General features: G+C 43.9%; 1 protein-coding gene across 36 annotated transcripts in view; it reads right to left on the bottom strand.

Moving 5' to 3' along the window:
* Positions 1-24,364, bottom strand: part of NEB (nebulin) — a 127,187-nt gene that overhangs the window by 60,711 nt on the left and 42,112 nt on the right. For 35 of the 36 annotated variants that reach the window (XM_054207815.1, XM_054207818.1, XM_054207824.1 and 32 more), the window contains exons 48-75: positions 23,962-24,273; positions 22,698-22,901; positions 22,239-22,343; positions 22,036-22,143; positions 20,538-20,849; positions 19,633-19,836; positions 19,174-19,278; positions 18,971-19,078; positions 16,354-16,665; positions 15,449-15,652; positions 14,990-15,094; positions 14,787-14,894; positions 13,541-13,852; positions 12,636-12,839; positions 11,769-11,873; positions 10,959-11,066; positions 10,122-10,433; positions 9,510-9,713; positions 7,385-7,489; positions 6,777-6,884; positions 5,535-5,846; positions 4,920-5,123; positions 3,753-3,857; positions 3,471-3,578; positions 2,781-3,092; positions 2,205-2,408; positions 1,906-2,010; positions 174-281 (exon numbers count right to left, since the gene is read on the bottom strand). In XM_054207815.1, coding sequence (XP_054063790.1) covers positions 174-281; positions 1,906-2,010; positions 2,205-2,408; positions 2,781-3,092; positions 3,471-3,578; positions 3,753-3,857; positions 4,920-5,123; positions 5,535-5,846; positions 6,777-6,884; positions 7,385-7,489; positions 9,510-9,713; positions 10,122-10,433; positions 10,959-11,066; positions 11,769-11,873; positions 12,636-12,839; positions 13,541-13,852; positions 14,787-14,894; positions 14,990-15,094; positions 15,449-15,652; positions 16,354-16,665; positions 18,971-19,078; positions 19,174-19,278; positions 19,633-19,836; positions 20,538-20,849; positions 22,036-22,143; positions 22,239-22,343; positions 22,698-22,901; positions 23,962-24,273 — 5,103 coding nt within the window. The remainder of the gene's footprint in view (positions 1-173; positions 282-1,905; positions 2,011-2,204; positions 2,409-2,780; positions 3,093-3,470; positions 3,579-3,752; positions 3,858-4,919; positions 5,124-5,534; positions 5,847-6,776; positions 6,885-7,384; positions 7,490-9,509; positions 9,714-10,121; positions 10,434-10,958; positions 11,067-11,768; positions 11,874-12,635; positions 12,840-13,540; positions 13,853-14,786; positions 14,895-14,989; positions 15,095-15,448; positions 15,653-16,353; positions 16,666-18,970; positions 19,079-19,173; positions 19,279-19,632; positions 19,837-20,537; positions 20,850-22,035; positions 22,144-22,238; positions 22,344-22,697; positions 22,902-23,961; positions 24,274-24,364) is intronic. The other variant, XM_054207850.1, reaches the window with a different exon arrangement.

Here is a 24,364-nt window from a genome sequence, read left to right as displayed (position 1 = left end):
GAAAAGCAGAAACAACGTAAGTAGCCACACATTGCTCACCTGAACGTGATTAATGAACAAAAAAAGCTCTCAGCTTCCTAAGCTGCAACCCTTTGAACTGAACTTCACTCGCTTCTGCTGAGCAGGACACAGGGAGAGACAGACACAGCAACCACATTAAGAGAAGACTGTACCTCACTGGCAATGTCTCGGGAAGCCTTGGCGTGTTTGATGGGAATGGCGTCAGCTCTTATGTCATAGCTTTTCGCCTTGGCCTCATCCCAGGCCTTCTGATAATGTTTCTGCAAAGGAAATTAATCACCATTGTTACATGTTACAGGATTCTCTGATACTATTGTCTTTTCTTAAAACCTACTCTCAGACTTAACAGCTTGGGCACTCTGTTGGCCCACTGTAACTGTCAGCATTACAGTAATGATCCTGGCAAGTGTCTTAATAGAAAAGTCATGTCTTTTAGTAGGCGCAAAATCTAAAACACAAAGAGGTGCCTGAAATATTCCTGAAAACACATCACAAGGTCCCTTTTAACAGACTGCTGCAGACCACATGCATGAGCTCCCAACACAGGCCCCAGACAGGGAGTCCAGCTGACAGAGTTTACGCCTCCATGATCAACACTGAATTCTGCATGACCCTACAACAGTCAGACATTCTGCTCACACACACCTGATTGCAGGATCATAGCTACTGGTGACAAAACATCTGTTCTACCGACAAAACGTATCCAGACCCTACTTAAGTTATGAAGCCTCCTGACAGCTGCTAGAGACTTCTTTCTTTACCAACGTTTTTTAGCCCTACCAAGAAAGTGAGTGTAGGCAGAGAGGCTCAGGCCATCGGTGAGACTGAACAGAAACCAAACTGCCTTCATGTGTCTAGAGACACCCAACCTGTCCAGGACATCAAGCCTAAGAACATGAGAGCTCCTTCTTTAGCAGCACCTGGGACCACAGAAGCTTGGTCAGCCCACTGGGTCAGCCCAGTTATCATTAGTACAGGTGGGTAAATGAAGTGATTTTTAGTTCATTTTTGATGACCGTGGAAATTCAGAAACTGAATGCTATTGCAGGTCAGACTACAAGGAAATTAGAAAAACGCAGTAATCAAAGCAGGAGCAAGACAAAAACAGGGTAAGTGAAATGTCTGTTTCAATAACACTGGAAATATTCACACCTAATTCAATCACATGAGGTATTTTTGAAAAATACTTAACATACTATCAACATCAAGAAAGGCTGGGAGTAAATACAGTTTCCAGGCAAAGCCCTAGACAAGTCCTGCTGAAAATGCAAAATGGGAAATGTTTCCAGCTTTACAGAACTCCCAGTGTGTTAGTCCCATAAAACTAGTGAGTGAAACAACAAAAATCTGCAAAACATGGCAGGGTCGATGAGTCTACAGACTCCAACAACAACTCCAGGGAAAGTATTTGCCAGTTTTTGTCAAAGGGAGGAGGAGTTGTGTGGAACTGCACACCGAACTTTGGAGTTCGCTCGCGAACACACAGCCTATCAAGCAAGGCAGGAAGCTCCATGAGTCACCCTCTCAGGAATCTGCACAGTTTAGGACAAAAGAAGAAAGTGCTGCCACATTCCATGGAAGCAGTTCCATGAATTTCACATTCACACAGACTGAGAGAGGATACAATGGCATGGATTCCAGAACACCACCTCGGGCCTCCTTGCATAATGAATGTCTGGTCCGTAAACAGTGGTTCATCAACAACACACACTGCCTAAATAGCCCCTAGATGTAAGGGGGTCGCTGTTTACAAGCACATTACAAGACGGTGTTAGTACACCAGCATTTACAGCAAAATCTAAGAGACACAGGCCAAACACTGGAAGAACAATTGTCACTCTTAATTTTGTAACACTTGACATGCATATCACTTTATTCTCTTACGTTGCTGATGTTGAGAGCATTGACTTTGGACTGCAGCATCACAGGAGTATCAGAAGGTATGGAAATCTGCGTCTTATCTTTATCCCAGGCTTCACGATACAGACGCTAAGGAGAAAGGAAGCACAATGACATTTCACTATGGCCTGAACACTGAGAGAACCTCACCAACAGGAATTCTTAGCTAATTCTGACTTGAATTAGTTTCCAGTCAGCCATTCCCATGGCAGAAATTCTACTCCCCATCACAAAGAAAAGGAACACCATCACACAAAGGAAAGGTAAGGGAAAGGTAAGCTTACGTCACTCATCTGCAAAGCATTGATCTTGGCCTGGACAACGTCTGGCGTGTCAGTAATGCTGGTGAATTTCATCTCATCTGGCCGCGTGCGGTACAACCTCTCATTCAGGAGCTCCTGGGCTTTCTTTGCTTTGACCACATCTACAGAACCTTCTGTCAACCAGCCGATGCCTCGCAGCCACTCCAGGTCTGACCTGTACACGTTCTACAAATAAACCAAGGGTTAATGACGTTAAAATAGGCTAAACCCCTATTTTGCACAGCAACAAAGATACCTTTAAAGATACTTGCTACACACAAATCAGTGGCACAATCTGCAAGCAATCTGCAAGCAAAATGCAAACAAACATTCTACAGTGGACCAAAAAACCAGGGCTTCTTTCCATGTGAACTGCCTGGAGTTCTTCTGGAGCCCAAGCTGAAAACACTACTGATCTGGAAAGGATCATCCAGATGAACTAAAATGAACATACTAGGACCGACTGCAGGCTCATGAACCTGCATTTGAAAAGATACTTGCGCAGTCACTAACAAACGGAGCCTGTCATAAAGCTTTTCTACAGTTATTCTCACTCACATCACTCTGGAGGTCGTAGGCCTTCCTTGCATGGATCACGTCATTCTGGTCGGGCAGACACGTCCACTGGTGGAGGTACTGGCGGTAGTCAACATCACTGACTAGCGTCTGGCACTCCTTGGCTGCCTGCACGGACATCGCGTCGACCGGAATGTGGACCTGGGCCTTGGAATCATGGTACGCCTTCCTGTAAATGCGGTCGTTCTGCAGCATCATGGCACGCGCAGCCCACGACAGTTTGGGATCCTCCTGGGCAGTCCGGCACCCAATGTAGTGGCCTTTCTCCTTCTCGTGCGTTTCCTTGTACTTGTACTAGAAATGCAAAATGAAGTATTAAAAGAGGTAGGGAATCTGGGATGATTTTCCCATAATTTCACATTGCTACTGATCACGAATATATTTTTTATGTTATGAAATATACTCAGTAAGAGTTTAGAAATGTCTAACACATTCTTTCTCCACAGTTTTTGTTTGGTTCATTTTTTTTAATTTTCTAATATATGCTTAATGTCAGGATTTATAATTCAATGTTCCTTTTGGAAACTGTTGCCATTTTCTCTCTGCAGTGAATTCATTTCAGCAGGCTTTCAAAATGAATCTGAACTACCCTGGGTTTTATATTGTACATAGCTTAGTACTTCATTCTTGTTTCTCAAGATAACTGAAAATAAATATAAAGGAAGAACATACGTCACTCGCAATGTCTCTTGATGCCTTTGCGCTTCGGATTGGAATTGCATCAGCTCTCATGTCATAACCCTTCTTTTTGGCCTCTTCCCAGGCCTGTACATAAAGTTTCTACACAAAAAAAGACAGAAGATGGCTTCTCAATATTCTGAAAAACAGAATTTCTACCTTTCATAATTATTTCTTTAAATTTTCATGATTGTGTATTTTAGATGTTTATGGTTAACGAAATGCTTACTTAACTTCTGAATTTCCATTATTTAGTATATGTTTAAACATTCTTACATGGCTAACATTAGCTGCATTGGCCTTCGCTAACAAAATTGTCGGTGTGTCAGGCATGACGTGAATTGTCTTTTTGTCTGCATCCCAGGCTTCTGTGTATAAACGCTAGGAGAGAGGAAAACACATTCCTTTAAAAAGTTTCTTTACATATGTGATGATGGAAAGACTGCAAATTTGAAAGCAGTATTTAACAAAAATATATCCATGCTATAAAAGTAATCTTGAAGCAGAGCAAGATACATATAAGCAAACTAATATATTTGTCCAAAGAAAGTATTTCACAAACTGCAAGTGGTAGTTCAAGCAAGCTTTAAATACCCTGACTTAGCAAAGCTTCTCACTGAACAGCTTAGGAAGAAAACTCTGTCCTTCCTCCTTATTCCTCAGGCTAAGTTGGCACAGCAATTGATCGATTTAGGACTGCTGTAGGAGGAAAACTACATTCCTTATTCTACCGTATCTGTATGAGTTGTTTGATTGATGTTTCTTATTAAAGAGGAGTAGGCACTTTGCGACTTTCATCCTCCAGGTCTGAGATAAACTGCAGAAGCCTTACTTCCAGAGAACATAAGCTATTTCCTCATAACTTCTTCATCATAGAGTACGACATTCAGTCAACAATACGTTACTATAGCAGCTGCAGTAAAAGCCTCAACATTCCACTACTTTCTATTTCATAGCATGGTCATGGCACCGCCACCGCTGGACATACCCTAACACCTTTCTGGAACATCACTTCAGCAGATTTCACAGCATTGTCTAAGAACTGCAAAAAACTTTAGCCTGTTCTGTCAGAGATGAGCTTTGTGTAGTGAAGTAGCAGTAACAAAATAGAAAAGCCATACCAAACAAATATTTAAAAGTAGGATTTTAGCTGGGATGGGAGAAGAGGGAAATTCACCAAAATTTTTAGTATGATTCTTGAAAAATATGTGCTTCTGGTGAATTTTTTTCTTGGCATTTTTGCTAAGTGTTTAGTTCAGACAGAGTCCTGAGATAAGAGCTTTTCTGTGCAAAGGCTGAATTTAAACATTAATTTTCTCTATGTCTACAAGAAAAGTGTTTAGTCTTACTTTGCATTTTGTATTTTTCACCTCATGAACAAGTTCTATTAGCTAGTGAGCACACTAGTGATTTTGAGAAAAAACAAAACACCACAAATCTCACCTTGTTCATTATCTCAGCATTTTGCTTAGCTAAGACCATGGCCAAGGAATCTGTCACACTAGTAAATTTAATTTGGTCTGCTGGTTGACGATACTTCCTTTCACTCAGGATTTCTCCAGCTTTCTTAGCTTTCTCAACATCCATGGAACCAATAGGAACCCATCCGATACCTCTCAGCCATTCCAGGTCTGATTTGTAAACAGCCTGAAAAGATTTGGAAGTTCATTATATGGGTGCAAATGTGATAAAATATTAAAATAATTATAAATCAGGATATCCAAGTCTATACAAACAATTGTATATATTTATACATAGTAGCAGAATATGGTTTTTAAAACATATGGTTATTTTTGAAGAGCTAGTAAAATAATTATTAAGTAACAAAAGCGACAGAGTTATTGAAATACTCCATTAATACCGGAGTTAGACACAAATTATAACTCAAGCTAAGGACTGAGAAAATAGGATCAAACATAAATTTGATGATAGAATATTAAACATTTAACCTCTATCAGTATGACTGATACAAGCAACTAAGGCATATTATATATATTTTAAAAATTATATTGTACAAGACCCAGTGTATTTGATTATGTACTATAACAATTTACTCACATCACTCTGTAGATCATAGGCCTTCTTAGCATGGATAACATCATTCTGGTCCGGCAGGCAGATCCACTGATGCAGATAGTGGCGGTAATCAACGTCGCTGACCAACTCCTGACATTTCTTGGCCAACACGATTCCCAGCATGTCCACTGGGCTACTGAAGTGCGTCTTGGTCTTCTCAAAGGCTTTCTTGTACTCTCTGTCACTCTGGATCTTGGCTACGTGCATCGACCACATCATCTTGGGATCATCCTCTATGTTGCGGGCCCCTATGTGGTGGCCAAGCTGCTTGCGATAGCCTTCTTTGTATTTGTACTGAAATAAAGTATATTCATATTCACACGGTACGTTTTTAAATTAATAAATAATTCACATAGTCTAAAATAACCATTAATATTTTGTTTAGAGAAAAATATGGTTCAAGACTTTCTACTGTTCTATTATTTTCCACATAAAAGGGATTTTTATTACAGATATCATTATCTCTGATTTTTTATATAACTATATGACATTTTCAATTACCTAAAAATTTAATGTCACATACTTCCGAAAATGTTTAGTATTCCACATTCTTTTAATATTAATATTAAAATGTAAAGATTAACTTACTTTAAAAGCTTATTACAAAACACCTAGATGAAGACAGTCTGAGTTGGCCTTAACACTAACAGTTGAAACATCAATCTTCATAAAAAAACAAGGAGCACAAAAAACTTATCCTTTGTCTCTTAGTGATGTTTCCTCATCCCCAAAGCAAAACCTGTCATTGCATTTTTTTCCTATTTTTGTATTCGGACATCTTACATTTCAATATGACACTTCAACAGAACTATTTTTTTCCTTGGGAAAATACAATGATTTAGAACTTTTAGAATTCATTTACTAATATATTTATTTTGGGGAGAGATTTTAAAGTATTTCCTATTTTGAATTAGAAATTATTTTGACTTGTACGCCTTATTGATCATCCTACTTGAACATCCACGGACATCAGTGGAACTATTACATGGGGCATAGATATAATCCTCACATTATTTTATTTATTTATGACTGCGATATATACCTCATACATAAAAACAACGGCTATCCATTCCTTTCACGTACTAAAGGCATGCAGTAGAAGCACTGGTTTTCAGCATTATCTATTCTATAAACTCAAGGTATTACATTAACAAATAACGGAACGAACATTCTGATTGTTCTCCATTACCAAATCCATACAGACAGATAAAAAAACCTGCTTACATCACTGGCAATCTCCCTGGATGCTCTGGCAGCTTGAATAGGAATGGCATCAAAACGCAAATCATGACCCTTCTTCTTCGATTCCTCCAAAGCTAGTTTGTACATTTTCTATGAGAAAAACAGTCACATTTTTGTTTCAAAAACAGAATCACACTTCAGTTAGCAGAGCTGTGCAATAAAGCACATTAAGTCCTTAAACAATATTGTTAATATTCAGACAACATAAATATCTGAACACAGCCCTATCTTCTCTAGAAAATAAAAAAATGCAGATTTCAAAGGTCTTGTAATTGTGTTGTAGATGCTTGGAAATTGGAAATCATATAGGGAAGGCAAAGAAAGGAATATTCTAAGAGTTACATTATTTATTTCCATACCTTGCTATAGAAATTATTTCTCATTTATGGCAGATAATATATTTTAAAAGCCCAATTACATACCCAGGAGGTAAATTCTAGCAAAAGAACAACTCCTATTTTAGCAGTGGAGTGGGCAAATTGTGAAACTAAACAACTTGACAATATAATAATATTAATTAAAAGTCAGAGATGACAAAATTGTACTTGTCAGAAAACCTTTAATTCTCTTAGCTCTTCAGTTTTACTCACGTGACTGTAGTTTAATTGGTTTTGTTTAGCTAGCAGGATTTCTGGTGTGTCAGGCATGACATGAACCATGGTCTTATCTTTATTCCATGCTTCTGTGTATAAACGCTAAGAAAGAATATAAGAAGAGATTAATATTTCATTACAAAACAAGTTAATACCTAATTATTCAGCTAAAACATAGAGCGTATGGGGTAAAATTATAGGAAATACAGCACGGATAAACTGTTACGTATTTAATCATGTTGGGATACCATTATTAAAAAGAGAATTTATCTGAGGAGATTTAACAACACTTAGAAAATTGCCACATTACTTAGAATAGTGAATAACCCAAAAGCATTATCACTGCTCACTGGACAGACATGTCAAAGAAAAAATTAAAACATAATATACAGAATATCATCACCTGGGCCCTGACGGGATGCACCCGCGAGTGCTGAGAGAGCTGGCAGATGTTATCGCTAGACCACTCTCCATTGTCTTTGCAAGGTCATGGGGAACAGGAGAGGTGCCTGAGGACTGGAGGAAGGCTAACGTCACTCCAATCTTCAAAAAAGGCAAGAAGGAGGACCCAGGGAACTACAGGCCGGTTAGTCTCACCTCTGTCCCTGGGAAGGTAATGGAGCGACTCATTCTGGATGTCGTCTCCAAACACATAGAGGAACAGGAAGTTATTGGAAGTGGTCAGCATGGATTTACCAAGGGCAAATCATGCCTGACCAATCTGATAGCTTTCTATGATGTTATAACGGGTTGGCTGGATGAGGGGAGAGCCGTAGATGTCATCTACCTTGACCTTAGCAAGGCTTTTGACACTGTCTCCCATAACATCCTCATTAGGAAGCTGAGGAAGTATGGGCTAGACGAGGTGACAGTGAGGTGGATCGAGAGCTGGCTGGGTGACAGAACCCAGAGGGTTGTGATCAGCGGCACAGAGTCCAGTTGGAGGCCTGTAACGAGTGGTGTCCCTCAGGGGTCAATACTTGGACCAATTTTGTTCAATATATTCATTAATGACCTAGATGAGGGGACAGAGTGTATCCTCAGCAAGTTTGCTGATGATACCAAGCTGGGAGGGGTGGCCGACACTCCGGAGGACCGTGCTGCCATCCAGCGTGACCTGGACAGGCTGGAGAGCTGGGCAGAGAAGAACCTAATGAGGTTCAACAAAAGCAAGTGTAGGGTCCTGCACCTGGGAAGGAAGAATGCCAAACACCAGTATATGTTAGGGGCGGACATGCTGGGAAGCAGCTCTGAGGAGAAGGACCTGGGGGTCCTGGTAGACAGCAAATTATCCATGAGCCAGCAGTGTGCCCTTGTCGCCAAGAAGGCCAATGGCATCCTGGGCTGCATAGGGAAGACTGTGGCCAGTAGGTCGAGGGAGGTCATTCTCCCCCTCTACTCTGCACTGGTGAGGCCACAACTGGAGTACTGTGTCCAGTTCTGGGCTCCCCAGTTCAAGAGGGACAGGGAACTACTGGAGCGAGTCCAGCGAAGGGCAACCAAGATGATTGTGGGACTGGAGCACCTCCCTTATGAGGAAAGGCTGAAAGAGCTGGGACTCTTTAGCCTGGAGAAGAGAAGGTTGAGGGGGGACCTGATTAATGTTTACAAGTACCTAAAGGGTGGGTTTAAGGAGGACGGAGCCAGGCTCTTTTCAATGGTTCCCAGCGACAGGACAAGGGGCAATGGGCACAAGCTAGAACATAGGAAGTTCCGTTCAAATACACGGAAAAACTTCTTTACGGTGAGGGTGACAGAGCACTGGAACAGGCTGCCCAGGGAGGTTGTGGAGTCCCCTTCTCTGGAGATTTTCAAGACCCGCCTGGATGCAGCCCTGAGGGATGTGCTTTAGGCAACCCTGCTCTAGCAGGGGAGTTGGACTAGATGATCTCTAGAGGTCCCTTCCAACTCTGAAGATTCCGTGATTCCGTGATTCCGTGATCACAAAGTTGAGTCTTCCATTACACGGCCTAATAGTTTTGATGGAAACAAACCGAGCCCACAATTTGGAAATACATTATCTCTGAACTTTAGCATTACTTGTGATCATTGTATTTCTACTCCTGTTTCCAGGGTTTGGGCAGAGACTGCTGATGTGTTACTTAATCGAATCAAGACTCACCTTATTCATTGTCTCTGCATTCTGCTTGGCTAAGACCATCTCTACAGAATCAGTGACGCTAGTAAACTTGATCGTGTCTGGAGGCTGACGGTACAGTTTATCACTCAAGATCTCTCCTGCCTTCTTGGCTTTTTCAACTTCCAAGGAACCAATGGGGACCCAACCAATGCCCCGCAACCATTCAAGGTCAGACTTGTAGCAGTTCTATTACAAAAAATACACAGGTTATTTTAGTAATAATAACCCAGTTTACATGGCGCATTTTTTCACAGTTAAGTAACCTACCTATCAACTTTTCATTCAAATAAACTCAAAACCCTAGAGAAAATCTTAGAAAAAATAACTGCATTTGATCTACATTAAAAGTGAAACCATTACCCAAGTTTCACAGAATGGCAAATAATAAAAAGCCCAAATTTTGGTATTACAGAATTTAATTTAAATATCAATTCGTTAACATATCCTATTGAAGACGTAAATTTCAGTTAGCCACAAAACTTAAAAATAAGACTTGAAAATCTGGTTCTACCACACTGGTATTTGATGACCTGGTCCACCTATGTAAAATATCAAATACATTCCTCACCAAAAATTAAATCAAAAAGAACTCACATCACTCTGTAGATCATAGGCCTTCTTAGCATGGATAACATCATTCTGGTCCGGCAGGCAGATCCACTGATGCAGATAGTGGCGGTAATCAACGTCGCTGACCAACTCCTGACATTTCTTGGCCAACACGATTCCCAGCATGTCCACTGGGCTACTGAAGTGCGTCTTGGTCTTCTCAAAGGCTTTCTTGTACTCTCTGTCACTCTGGATCTTGGCTACGTGCATCGACCACATCATCTTGGGATCATCCTCTATGTTGCGGGCCCCTATGTGGTGGCCAAGCTGCTTGCGATAGCCTTCTTTGTATTTGTACTGAAATATAAATCAAGATACTATATTTCTGTATCACCTCTAAATATCGCTTACTCGTATTAAATACTTGTAATAATAAACTCTCAAAATTTCTCTATAACCTACAGTCAAAAACCCCAAACTGTTAAAGCAATTCTGGAGCTTATAACCATTAAATTTTTGAGATATGAGTTAGAACCAAAACAGAGATTTTTAAGTAACTTTTTTGAAAAAACACTCTCCACTAATATCAGTGAGAAATAATTATCTCCTTATTAAATATATTTAGTTCATATTAAATATAATAATACACATACTGTTAATATTTAATTAATGATACAGGTTTATGAGCTATAAAATATAAAACTTCTCAACATTTAATTTTCACAATTAAGTCTTTAAGCATATATAATAATTTGCTTCCAAAAATCCATTATTTGAGATCACAGCTTAATTGAAAATGCCTTTTACAGAATTCAGTTGATGACTTTCAGGTTGCCGAGATCAGATGTTGCCACACAAAGATACAAAAAAGTATTTTCTTACATCACTGGCAATTTGCCGGGACGCTTTGGCAGCTTGAATGGGGATAGCATCACTTCTCAAATCATAGCCTTTCTTTTTGTCTTCTTCCATGGCCTGTTTGTACAGTTTCTAAGTGAAGAATAAAAGAATGGGATTCATGTCAGTAAGTTCCATGTATTACATTCTATACAAAACAAACTGCTTGTGAGCAGATGTTAAAAATTATGCTAAGATTTATCCTAACTCAGCTTTATCTAACTTTCTTAACTCAAAGCCCCAGATCAGTAGCTGATACAAATTCATATCAAAGGAACGCCTTTGCTAAACACATTAGCTAATGATTTTTTTCTTTCAATACTTTAAATAAGATAACATTGACTACAATTTTAGAGATAACTACTCTTCTATACAAGTAGAGTAAAACTTACTTTTTGAAGCCACCCCTTACCAATGTGAATTTATTTGCTTAAACTAACACTGAACACTGGGCTCAAGAGCTCTTCAGAATTGTGCTAGAAATTAACTTTTTGGTATTTCCAATGTTGGAATTAATTTTGTGCCTTCCCAACAGTATGCACGCTGGCAGAAATTACTCCTAAAATCCACTGGGACGCACAGCTTTTCATGGAATTTATTCTCAACAGTGTTCACTGACGTATGTATGCACTACCGAACAAATATGCAAACAATGTTTTTAAAGGCACAATTTTGAGGATAAATATTGGGAGTTACTTAAAGAAACTGATGGTATCATCTATATAAGGTTTATTAGAATACTGATGACCCAGACATGAAACACAGCAGTTACACTTGGAGAGCTAACACACTTACCACGCTGTAGTTTTGCATGTTCTGTTTCGCCAGTGTGATTTCAGGTGTGTCAGGCATTATGTGGATTTGTGTCTTGTCTTTATCCCAGGCCTCAGTATATAAACGCTGCAGGAGAAATAACGTATGTTAAAGGTGGGGAAAAAACAGTGACTACTTGGAGATGTCCTAAAACATAAGAATTACAGATCTGTACTCTAAGTTAAGTCTAAAAAATCCTTATTCCTTATATAGCAATGAGATTTTATATTCAATCCTCTAGATACTTAATGTCCAGGTTAAGAATAGTAACCTCAAAGAATTCTGTTAAAAAAATGTTTAGAAAGATGCACAGAATGCTAATCAGACACATAGAGATCTAAACTCTAAAAACAAGGCCTGTTTGAAAGAGGAAATGTTTTTATTGACATAAGTAGAATTGAAACGAGGGCCACAGATTCAGAAAAACTCTTACATTTTAAGTACTACGCTGAATTGTTTAATATATGGCTATTTCAAAGACTACCCTAAAACAAGTAGTTTATTAAATACTAGATTAATAGGTAAACTTGATAAATTATTAGACTTATTAGACAAATTGTTATACTAAAAATTAGATGAAAGTTAGGTAACACATCACTAGATATACAGTAGGGTATGTGGAAAGCTTCACGACTGATAATTCCAATTTAACCTGGTAACTTGGAAGATATTATTAAATTAGCACTTGCTGAAAAGAAGTTACCTGTTGATTACCAACAATGTAACTTACACTTTTAAAGTCTCGCTGTGCTGAAATCTCACACAGCAACCACACATCTGTGTTTTAGCCCTGTCTGCAGGGTTTGGGCAGAGACTGCTGATGTGTTACTTAATCAAATCAAGACTCACCTTATTCATTGTCTCTGCATTCTGCTTGGCTAAGACCATCTCTACAGAATCAGTGACGCTAGTAAACTTGATCGTGTCTGGAGGCTGACGGTATATTTTATCACTCAAGATCTCTCCTGCCTTCTTGGCTTTTTCAACGTCCAAGGAACCAATGGGGACCCAACCAATGCCCCGCAACCATTCAAGGTCAGACTTGTAGCAGTTCTATTACAAAATATGAAGACAGCTGTCTCATTAATATTGCCAGTTAAATATATCATATATACCATGCAACTAATGCTTCCTTTCTGTAAATTGTCTTCCTCCTAGTTCAATCTGCAAAACAATTTCTGTTAGCAACCTAGATTCAGACGCCATATCTGTATTCAAGAGGCAATCATTCACCCAACAACATGTCGGGGAATGGTAAAGAGTAATGAGATTAAAACAAAACCCTGAAAGTCAGTATAAACTTTTCCTGTAATGTTTATTCACAACAAATAAATGGTCACGGACTAGGAACAGAGTGTCTTAATTTAAACCATTTTCTCCAACATAGAACAAAGGAATTATCTCCACTAAATTCAGGCAACGAAAAAAAAAAGTCACACATGGCATTTCCTCTTCATATGCAATTAATCTGCATATAAAGGTATTAGGATTGTCTATTATGAAGGACTATATGCAGCTAATTCTACTATTTGTCTAAATGATTAGCTGTACATAAACTCTCATAATACACAATGATCCTTACACACAGATTCATTGACTTCTAAAAAACTTACAACCTTGCTTGGTACAGGTAAAGAAAAACACAATGTGAAAAACCACTATATGAGAGAGACAGTTCTAGCACCTTCTATAGCTTATACGCGAAGGAAATTACATACACTTTGGAACACCAACGCTTATCAGCAAGTACTCACATCACTCTGTAGATCATAGGCCTTCTTAGCATGGATAACATCATTCTGGTCCGGCAGGCAGATCCACTGATGCAGATAGTGGCGGTAATCAATATCGCTGACCAACTCCTGACATTTCTTGGCCAACACGATTCCCAGCATGTCCACTGGGCTACTGAAGTGCGTCTTGGTCTTCTCAAAGGCTTTCTTGTACTCTCTGTCACTCTGGATCTTGGCTACGTGCATCGACCACATCATCTTGGGATCATCCTCTATGTTGCGGGCCCCTATGTGGTGGCCAAGCTGCTTGCGGTAGCCTTCCTTATACTTGTACTACAGGCAAAAAAAAGTTCAGTGAGTATTAGTTGAGTTTTCTTTATATCCCTACCACCCCCTGTGACACAACCTCCAGAAAACTTAGTATCTAAAACCACAGCGACTTCAGACTAAGAAAGAATTCAGCTGATGAACTGCAGTGTACGGCTACAAAAGGATTCATATAACATTATCTGCCTGATATGACCTTCACATTCTTGAGACACTCCCTGGCCTAAGAGCTACTACTCAGTAACTGAGAGTAAAAAAAGTCTCCAAATTATGGCAGCAATACAAAAGGCCCAAAGTTCAATAAATATCCACTACATAAAGAAACAGAAGTGAACTTCAAGCACAATAGCCAAATAAATTCCCATTCAATCTACTGAGGTTATAAAAACCGGAAGAACATAGAGACAGACCGAGAAGTTTAAACAGAGACATCAAACGCATATATGGAACAAATTTCGATATTAATAGCAAATAAAAATAAAAAATTTATTTACTTTTACACTGCCTCTATTTATACACAACACCTTGGTTTCTGTTTCCTTTCCTCATGTCCAGCTCAGCTGTGGAGCTGCAACATCAGGGCCATGCAGACTGGCAGTTCGGGGGCAGCACACCACCTCAAAAGTACAGGCTGTTGCACGAGGAGATGCCGCCACGAGCCCAGCACGGACACCGCTTTGGAGGATGTCCATCACGCAGCTCCCACACTTACACCCTACACCATCTACGCACGCCCTCGCAACAACACACACCCATAACGTGCAGGGACAGCTACAGGAAGACCCTCCAGAGCCAACACATTTATGGACCAGCTGAATGGCTATGACAGGCAAGTGCTTTGTTGCCTCCATTGGGCTGAGGTTGCAAACTCCGGGCTTCACCAGCAACCGCCTGGAAACTGTGCAACACACTGTGCCACCAAGGGCTCCTGCCTACTTACATCACTTGCAATATCTCTGGAAGCTTTAGCAGACTTGATCGGAATGGCATCTGCCCGCATGTCATAGCCCTTTTTCTTCTCTTCCTCCATCGCAAGCTTGTACAGTTTCTGAAAGAAAAACAAGCATTCCCCTCAAACAACACTTCTGCCTGGGCCATGGCAGTGTCCAGGGAGCAACACTTAACCCCAGCTCAAACACCTACCTCACTGAAGTTCACTCTGTTCTGCTGGGCTAGCAGAATACCAGGTGTGTCCGGCATTATGTGAACGCTGGTTTTATCCTTCTCCCACGCCGCTATGTACGAGCGCTGAAAAAATGAGAACAACGAGAAATAAGATCTCGCAAACACAGGGAAAGAAACTCCAAGAGCAACCTAGCCCACGGAACTGAAGCAATGGGCCTCTACTTTGCACCGACTCAGGAAAGCCTTTTCTTCTCCCCAAACCTTCCAACGGTTCACCCTTTGCTTCTACACACTGCACCCAATCACTCACACAACCACACAAAAGAGAATTTGATCAAAAGCAAGGAACACAAATCCCTGATGCAAGAGGACACAATACACCCCTTGCAAAACCCCGGCCCTGGAAGGAGAGGGCCCAACATCCTGGGAAAGGAAGGCGCTCGTTTCCTTCACATGGCAAACACAAGGCAATCTCACCTGGTTCATGATTTCAGAGTTGTGCTTTGCCAGAACCATAGGCATCGAGTCAGGAAGGCTCGTGAATTTGATGGTGTCTGGGTGTTGTCGATACTTCTTGTCACTCAGGATGAGGCTCGCCCTCTTATTCTTCTCATCGTCCAGCGAACCACTTGGGGACCAGCCAATGCCCCTCAGCCACAGCAGGTCGGACTTGTACACATTCTGAAAGGACAGGCAAGGACACAAAACACCTCAGCAACCTCTCTCCTCCATGCAACCTCTCCTCCTACCAAGGGAAGCTCTGCCAAACAAAACACATTCCCCTCTGTTAACTCACCAGCCACCATGAAGGCACTCCCAGTAAAGCTAAGCCCCCTGGATCCCAGCTCCCCATGCCTACAACAGCACAAGCAGGTGCCAAGCAATCCACAAAGCCTTCCCTCCACCATCTTCTGCATATAAGCCTTAGTGTCCCTGGGATAGAGCGACCACAATCAGCAGTCCCCAGCTGGCAGTGGTACGGGAAGAGTCTTATACCTCACCACATAAGGCTCTTCATACCATTCACAACTGCACACACGGCTTGCCTTTGCCCACTCTCAGTCCTCCAAAAGAACATATTTGACTCCATTGCTCTTCCCCTGCCACACAGAGCTCTAGCCACCTGCAGCAACCCTCCCACCAAGTGCTCAAGGCAATACAGGACTCTTCTGTGACCACAAAGTATGACCACATGCAAACTTCATTCCTGCCCATTCATGACACCAACTCTCAGCAATACAGCATGGCCACAACACAGTTGCAGTCTCACAGAATCAGCCCAGACTTATGCTCCCCACCTGGACTTCCCCCAACAAAGCAACAGAACACAACACCACAAGAGAGACTTCTGGCTTTCACACAGCCAGTAAAGAACAACTTACATCGCTCTGAAGGTCATACACTTTCCTGGCTTGGACAACGTCATTCTGATCGGGCAGACAGGTCCACCGATGCAGAGGGTGCTTGTAATCCACGTCGCTGACCAACTCCTGACATTTCTTGGCCAACACGATTCCCAGCATGTCCACTGGGGTACTGTAGTGCGTCTTGGACTTCTCAAAGGCTTTCTTGTACTCTCTGTCACTCTGGATCTTGGCTACGTGCATCGACCACATCATCTTGGGATCATCCTCTATGTTGCGGGCCCCTATGTGGTGGCCAAGCTGCTTGCGGTAGCCTTCTTTGTATTTGTACTGCAGGGTTAAAGAAGCTCAGTAAGTGTCAGGACAGCTGTTCTCCCTTCTGACACTATTCTCCAGCAGCACCTGGGAGCAAGCGCTTTGCTAATGGAGCCTGGCAGGATCACCATGGGAAGAGGTGTCTAAGCACAGCATATCCTTACTCTGTCCTACACTTCCACCCCACACTTACACTGGGCCACAAGAGACACATGGAGGCTCACCCAGAAAAAGTGGCACAGCAACCTGCAAGCAGTCCAGGAAACTTCTGGAGTGCATTGATGACTACTTCCTAGTACAGACGATGGAGAGCCTGACCAGAGAAGAGTCACTGATGGACCTGTTGCTCACTAATGAGGATGAACTTATCGAAGAAGTCAAGACTGGAGGTAGCCCGGGCTGCAGCAACCATGCCCTAGTAGAATTCTCAGTCTTGAGGGGTACAGGACAGGTAAAAAGTAGAGTCGGTACCCTAAGCCTCAGAACGGCAAACTTTCAGCTGGTTTGGGCACTAGTGAGTGGGATCCCTTGGGAAACTGCCCTCAGAGATAAAGGAGTGAATGGGAGCTGGGAGATGTTTAAAGACATTTTTTTTAGGGCACAAGAGCTCTCAATCCCAACATGCAGGAAGTCAGGCAGGGGAGGCAGGAGGCCAGCTTGGCTAAGTCAAGACCTCTTTAGCCAAACTAAAACACAAAACCAAAATGCAATGGCAGTGTAGGCAGGAATACACATCCTGGGGAGATTATAGGGATATGGCCTGGGAGTGCAGGGAAGGGATCAGGAGAGCAAAGGCACAGTTGCAGCTGAACTTGGCTAGGGACATAAAAAATAACAAGAAGGGTTTCTTCAGGTACACAGGACAACAAAGGAAGATAAAGAAAGTGTACCCCTAGGTCTCCCCTAGTTTCACCATGATGAGCCAAACGGGAGACCTGGCTACAACTGACATGGAGAAGGCTGAGATACTCAACAACTTTTTTGCCTCGGTCTTCACCAGCAAGTGCTCTAGCCACGCTGCCCAATTCACTGAATCCAAAAGCAGGGACTGGAAGAATGAAGTACTGCCCACTGTAGGAGAAGATCAGGTTCAAGACTGTCTAAGGAACTTGAATGCGCACAAGTCCATAGGACCTGATGAGATGCATCCGCGGGTCCTCAGGGAACTGGCAGATGAAGTTGATAAGCCACTATCCAACATATTTGAAAAGTTGTGTCAGATTGGAAAATGGGAATTGGTCGACAGCTGGATGAATATGAGCCAGCAGTGTGCCCAGGTGGCCAAGAATGCCAGCATCATCCTGGCCTGTATGAGGAATAGTGTGGCGAGTAGGACTAGGGAAGTGATCATCCTCCTGTACTCAGCACTGGTGAGGCCTCACCTTGAGTGCTGTGTCCAGTTTTGGGCCCCTCACTACAAGAAAAACATTGAAGTGCTGGAGCGCATCCAGAGAAGGGCAATGGAGCTGGTGAGGGGTCTGGAGCACAAGACTTATGACAAGCAGCTGACGGAACTGGGGCTGTTCAGCCTGGAGAAAAGGATGCTGAGGGGAGACCTTCTCGCTCTCTGCAACTCCCTGAAAGGAAGGTGTAGTGACGTGGCGGCTGGTCTCATTTCCCAAGTAGTAGCTGATAGGACAAGAGGAAACATCCTAAAGTTGCGCCAGAGGAGGTTTAGACTGGATATTAGGAAAAATTTCTTCACCAAAAGGGCTGTCAAACATTGGAACAGGCTGCGCAGGGAAGTGATGGAGTCGCCATCCCTAGAGATATTTAAAAGATGGGAAGATGTGGTGCTGAGGGACATGGTTTAGTAGTAACTTGGCAGTGCAAGGTTAATGGTTGGACTTGAGGATCTTAAAAGTACCTTCCAACCATAACGATTCTATGATTCCATAGCTGCTTTCCAGTATGTAAAGGGGCCTACAGAAAAGATGGGGAGGGACTCTTTATCAGGAAGTGTAGCCATAGGACGAGGGGTAATGGTTTTAAACTGAAAGAGGGGAGACCTAGATTAAGTATGAGGAAGAAATTCTTTACTGTGAGGGTGGTGAGACACTGGCACAGGTTGTCAAGGAAAGTTGTGGTTGCCCCATCCCTGGAGGTGTTCAAGGACAGCTTGGATGGGGCTTTGAGTAAGCTCATCCAGTGGGAGAGGTCCCTGCCCATGGCAGGCAGGTTGAAACTGGATGATTTTAGGATCACTTCCAATGCAAACCATTCTATGATTCTATGATGATATGACTTTTTCCACTGCCTCTTTCTGAAAGCTCAAGTAAGACTGAGGAGAGCATGCCTCCAAGGGCTCCTGCGTACTTACATCACTTGCAATATCTCTGGAAGCTTTAGCAGACTTGATCGGAATGGCATCTGCCCGCATGTCATAGCCCTTTTTCTTCTCTTCCTCCATCGCAAGCTTGTACAGTTTCTGAAAGAAAAACAAGCATTCCCCTCAAACAACACTTCTGCCTGGGCCATGGCAGTGTCCAGGGAGCAACACTTAACCCCAGCTCAAACACCTACCTCACTGAAGTTCACTCTGTTCTGCTGGGCTAGCAGAATACCAGGTGTGTCCGGCATTATGTGAACGCTGGTTTTATCCTTCTCCCACGCCGCTATGTACGAGCGCTGAAAAAATGAGAACAACGAGAAATAAGATCTCGCAAACACAGGGAAAGAAACTCCAAGAGCAACCTAGCCCACAGAACTGAAGCAATGGGCCTCTACTTTGCACCGACTCAGGAAAGCCTTTTCTTCTCCCCAAACCTTCCAACGGTTCACCCTTTGCTTCTACACACTGCACCCAATCACTCACACAACCACACAAAAGAGAATTTGATCAAAAGCAAGGAACACAAATCCCTGATGCAAGAGGACACAATACACCCCTTGCAAAACCCCGGCCCTGGAAGGAGAGGGCCCAACATCCTGGGAAAGGAAGGCGCTCGTTTCCTTCACATGGCAAACACAAGGCAATCTCACCTGGTTCATGATTTCAGAGTTGTGCTTTGCCAGAACCATAGGCATCGAGTCAGGAAGGCTCGTGAATTTGATGGTGTCTGGGTGTTGTCGATACTTCTTGTCACTCAGGATGAGGCTCGCCCTCTTATTCTTCTCATCGTCCAGCGAACCACTTGGGGACCAGCCAATGCCCCTCAGCCACAGCAGGTCGGACTTGTACACATTCTGAAAGGACAGGCAAGGACACAAAGCACCTCAGCAACCTCTCTCCTCCATGCAACCTCTCCTCCTACCAAGGGAAGCTCTGCCGAACAAAACACATTCCCCTCTGTTAACTCACCAGCCACCATGAAGGCACTCCCAGTAAAGCTAAGCCCCCTGGATCCCAGCTCCCCATGCCTACAACAGCACAAGCAGGTGCCAAGCAATCCACAAAGCCTTCCCTCCACCATCTTCTGCATATAAGCCTTAGTGTCCCTGGGATAGAGCGACCACAATCAGCAGTCCCCAGCTGGCAGCGGTACGGGAAGAGTCTTATACCTCACCACATAAGGCTCTTCATACCATTCACAACTGCACACACGGCTTGCCTTTGCCCACTCTCAGTCCTCCAAAAGAACATATTTGACTCCATTGCTCTTCCCCTGCCACACAGAGCTCTAGCCACCTGCAGCAACCCTCCCACCAAGTGCTCAAGGCAATACAGGACTCTTCTGTGACCACAAAGTATGACCACATGCAAACTTCATTCCTGCCCATTCATGACACCAACTCTCAGCAATACAGCATGGCCACAACACAGTTGCAGTCTCACAGAATCAGCCCAGACTTATGCTCCCCACCTGGACCTCCCCCAACAAAGCAACAGAACACAACACCACAAGAGAGACTTCTGGCTTTCACACAGCCAGTAAAGAACAACTTACATCGCTCTGAAGGTCATACACTTTCCTGGCTTGGACAACGTCATTCTGATCGGGCAGACAGGTCCACCGATGCAGAGGGTGCTTGTAATCCACGTCGCTGACCAACTCCTGACATTTCTTGGCCAACACGATTCCCAGCATGTCCACTGGGGTACTGTAGTGCGTCTTGGACTTCTCAAAGGCTTTCTTGTACTCTCTGTCACTCTGGATCTTGGCTACGTGCATCGACCACATCATCTTGGGATCATCCTCTATGTTGCGGGCCCCTATGTGGTGGCCAAGCTGCTTGCGGTAGCCTTCTTTGTATTTGTACTGCAGGGTTAAAGAAGCTCAGTAAGTGTCAGGACAGCTGTTCTCCCTTCTGACACTATTCTCCAGCAGCACCTGGGAGCAAGCGCTTTGCTAATGGAGCCTGGCAGGATCACCACGGGAAGAGGTGTCTAAGCACAGCATATCCCACTCTGTCCTACATTTCTGTCCCCCCCAAGCCTACACTGGGCCACAGGAGGCACATGGAGGGCCAACAGAGCCACTCCAACCAAGCTAGCTCAGGGAGCAGGGGCAATGCATGCCAGCAGACCGGGTCTCCACACAACCTAAGCCTCCCCATGGAGAAACAACCTCAACAGCTGGGATGCAAAACTCGGGGAAACCCACCAGACTGCTCCAGCAGGCAACCTGGGCCTCATCCTCCACAGACCTGACTGCCCTCACCCACACCGCCCACACCAGCTGCACATTCCACTGCACCAGGCTCTGCTGCACAGTGCTCAGGACTAATTTTCGCAGCCCCATCTGTGTCCTCATCTGCAGGCCTGCAGCCACTAAGCTTGGGAAGTGACAAGGGCCAACACAATACGGTTTCCCTCACCTCTTACTGAAATGTAAAGTAAGACTGTGGAGAGATTGAACTCAGGTCCATACAGTAAGGGAACAAACATGAACCACAGAACCTTGCATTAAAGAGTAAGTCCAGCTCCTGCAGAGCCCAGGCCTGAAAAGATGCTCTGGGGCACAGTAACGAGTGGCTTACTGTGACTGGACCAGATAAAAATGATAAATATCCAGGTTAAAACACAAAACTTGCTTTGGGTTTCCTTTCCTCATGTCCAGCTCAGCTGTGGAGCTGCAACATCAGGGCCATGCAGACTGGCAGTTCGGGGGCAGCACACCACCTCAAAAGTACAGGCTGTTGCATGAGGAGATGCCGCCACGAGCCCAGCACGGACGCCGCTTTGGAGGATGTCCATCACGCAGCTCCCACACTTACACCCTACACCATCTACGCACGCCCTCGCAACAACACACACCCATAACGTGCAGGGACAGCTACAGGAAGACCCTCCAGAGCCAACACATTTATGGACCAGCTGAATGGCTATGACAGGCAAGCGCTTTGTTGCCTCCATTGGGCTGAGGTTGCAAACTCCGGGCTTCACCAGCAACCGCCTGGAAACTGTGCAACACACTGTGCCACCAAGGGCTCCTGCCTACTTACATCACTTGCAATATCTCTGGAAGCTTTAGCAGACTTGATCGGAATGGCATCTGCCCGCATGTCATAGCCCTTTTTCTTCTCTTCCTCCATCGCAAGCTTGTACAGTTTCTGAAAGAAAAACAAGCATTCCCCTCAAACAACACTTCTGCCTGGGCCATGGCAGTGTCCAGGGAGCAACACTTAACCCCAGCTCAAACACCTACCTCACTGAAGTTCACTCTGTTCTGCTGGGCTAGCAGAATACCAGGTGTGTCCGGCATTATGTGAACGCTGGTTTTATCCTTCTCCCACGCCGCTATGTACGAGCGCTGAAAAAATGAGAACAATGAGAAATAAGATCTCGCAAACACAGGGAAAGAAACTCCAAGAGCAACCTAGCCCACGGAACTGAAGCAATGGGCCTCTACTTTGCACCGACTCAGGAAAGCCTTTTCTTCTCCCCAAACCTTCCAACGGTTCACCCTTTGCTTCTACACACTGCACCCAATCACTCACACAACCACACAAAAGAGAATTTGATCAAAAGCAAGGAACACAAATCCCTGATGCAAGAGGACACAATACACCCCTTGCAAAACCCCGGCCCTGGAAGGAGAGGGCCCAACATCCTGGGAAAGGAAGGCGCTCGTTTCCTTCACATGGCAAACACAAGGCAATCTCACCTGGTTCATGATTTCAGAGTTGTGCTTTGCCAGAACCATAGGCATCGAGTCAGGAAGGCTCGTGAATTTGATGGTGTCTGGGTGTTGTCGATACTTCTTGTCACTCAGGATGAGGCTCGCCCTCTTATTCTTCTCATCGTCCAGCGAACCACTTGGGGACCAGCCAATGCCCCTCAGCCACAGCAGGTCGGACTTGTACACATTCTGAAAGGACAGGCAAGGACACAAAACACCTCAGCAACCTCTCTCCTCCATGCAACCTCTCCTCCTACCAAGGGAAGCTCTGCCAAACAAAACACATTCCCCTCTGTTAACTCACCAGCCACCATGAAGGCACTCCCAGTAAAGCTAAGCCCCCTGGATCCCAGCTCCCCATGCCTACAACAGCACAAGCAGGTGCCAAGCAATCCACAAAGCCTTCCCTCCACCATCTTCTGCATATAAGCCTTAGTGTCCCTGGGATAGAGCGACCACAATCAGCAGTCCCCAGCTGGCAGTGGTACGGGAAGAGTCTTATACCTCACCACATAAGGCTCTTCATACCATTCACAACTGCACACACGGCTTGCCTTTGCCCACTCTCAGTCCTCCAAAAGAACATATTTGACTCCATTGCTCTTCCCCTGCCACACAGAGCTCTAGCCACCTGCAGCAACCCTCCCACCAAAGTGCTCAAGGCAACACAGGACTCTTCTGTGACCACAAACTACATCTCCACACAAATTTAATTCCTGACCATTCTTGACAAAATGTCAGCAAAAGGAAAGCTGTTGAGATCTCTCATGAACAGCAAAATGAGAAATTTAAGAGTCCTTGATGAGAAAGGTTGAAATTGAAAATTTCTTGTCAATAGAAACATTGGGGTAATTATTTTAAACTGGAATAGTGTAGAGATTTAGTTTAGATATTAGGAAGAATTTCTTCACTGTGAGTCATGGGTCACTGGCCCAGGTTGCCCAGAGAAGCTGTCCCTGCCCCATCCCTGTAGGGGTTCAGGGCCAGGTTGGACAGGGCTTGGAGCAACCTGGTCTAGGGGGAGGTGTCCCTGCCCAGGGCTTGAGGATGAAATAGATGACCTTTACGGTCCATTCCAAACCAAACCATTCTATGATGCAGCAATACAGCATGTCCACAAGACAGTTGCAGTCTCACAGAATCAGCCCAGACTTATGCTCCCCACCTGGACTTCCCCCAACAAAGCAACAGAACACAACACCACAAGAGAGACTTCTGGCTTTCACACAGCCAGTAAAGAACAACTTACATCGCTCTGAAGGTCATACACTCTCTTGGCTTGGACAACATCGTTCTGATCGGGCAGACAGGTCCACCGATGCAGAGGGTGCTTGTAATCCACGTCGCTGACCAACTCCTGACATTTCTTGGCCAACACGATTCCCAGCATGTCCACTGGGGTACTGTAGTGCGTCTTGGACTTCTCAAAGGCTTTCTTGTACTCTCTGTCACTCTGGATCTTGGCTACGTGCATCGACCACATCATCTTGGGATCATCCTCTATGTTGCGGGCCCCTATGTGGTGGCCAAGCTGCTTGCGGTAGCCTTCTTTGTATTTGTACTGCAGGGTTAAAGAAGCTCAGTAAGTGTCAGGACAGCTGTTCTCCCTTCTGACACTATTCTCCAGCAGCACCTGGGAGCAAGCGCTTTGC

Source organism: Rissa tridactyla, chromosome 7 (assembly GCF_028500815.1).
Source record: "Rissa tridactyla isolate bRisTri1 chromosome 7, bRisTri1.patW.cur.20221130, whole genome shotgun sequence".
Lineage (NCBI taxonomy): Eukaryota > Metazoa > Chordata > Aves > Charadriiformes > Laridae > Rissa > Rissa tridactyla.
This window is presented reverse-complemented; position numbering and strand designations above follow the sequence as displayed.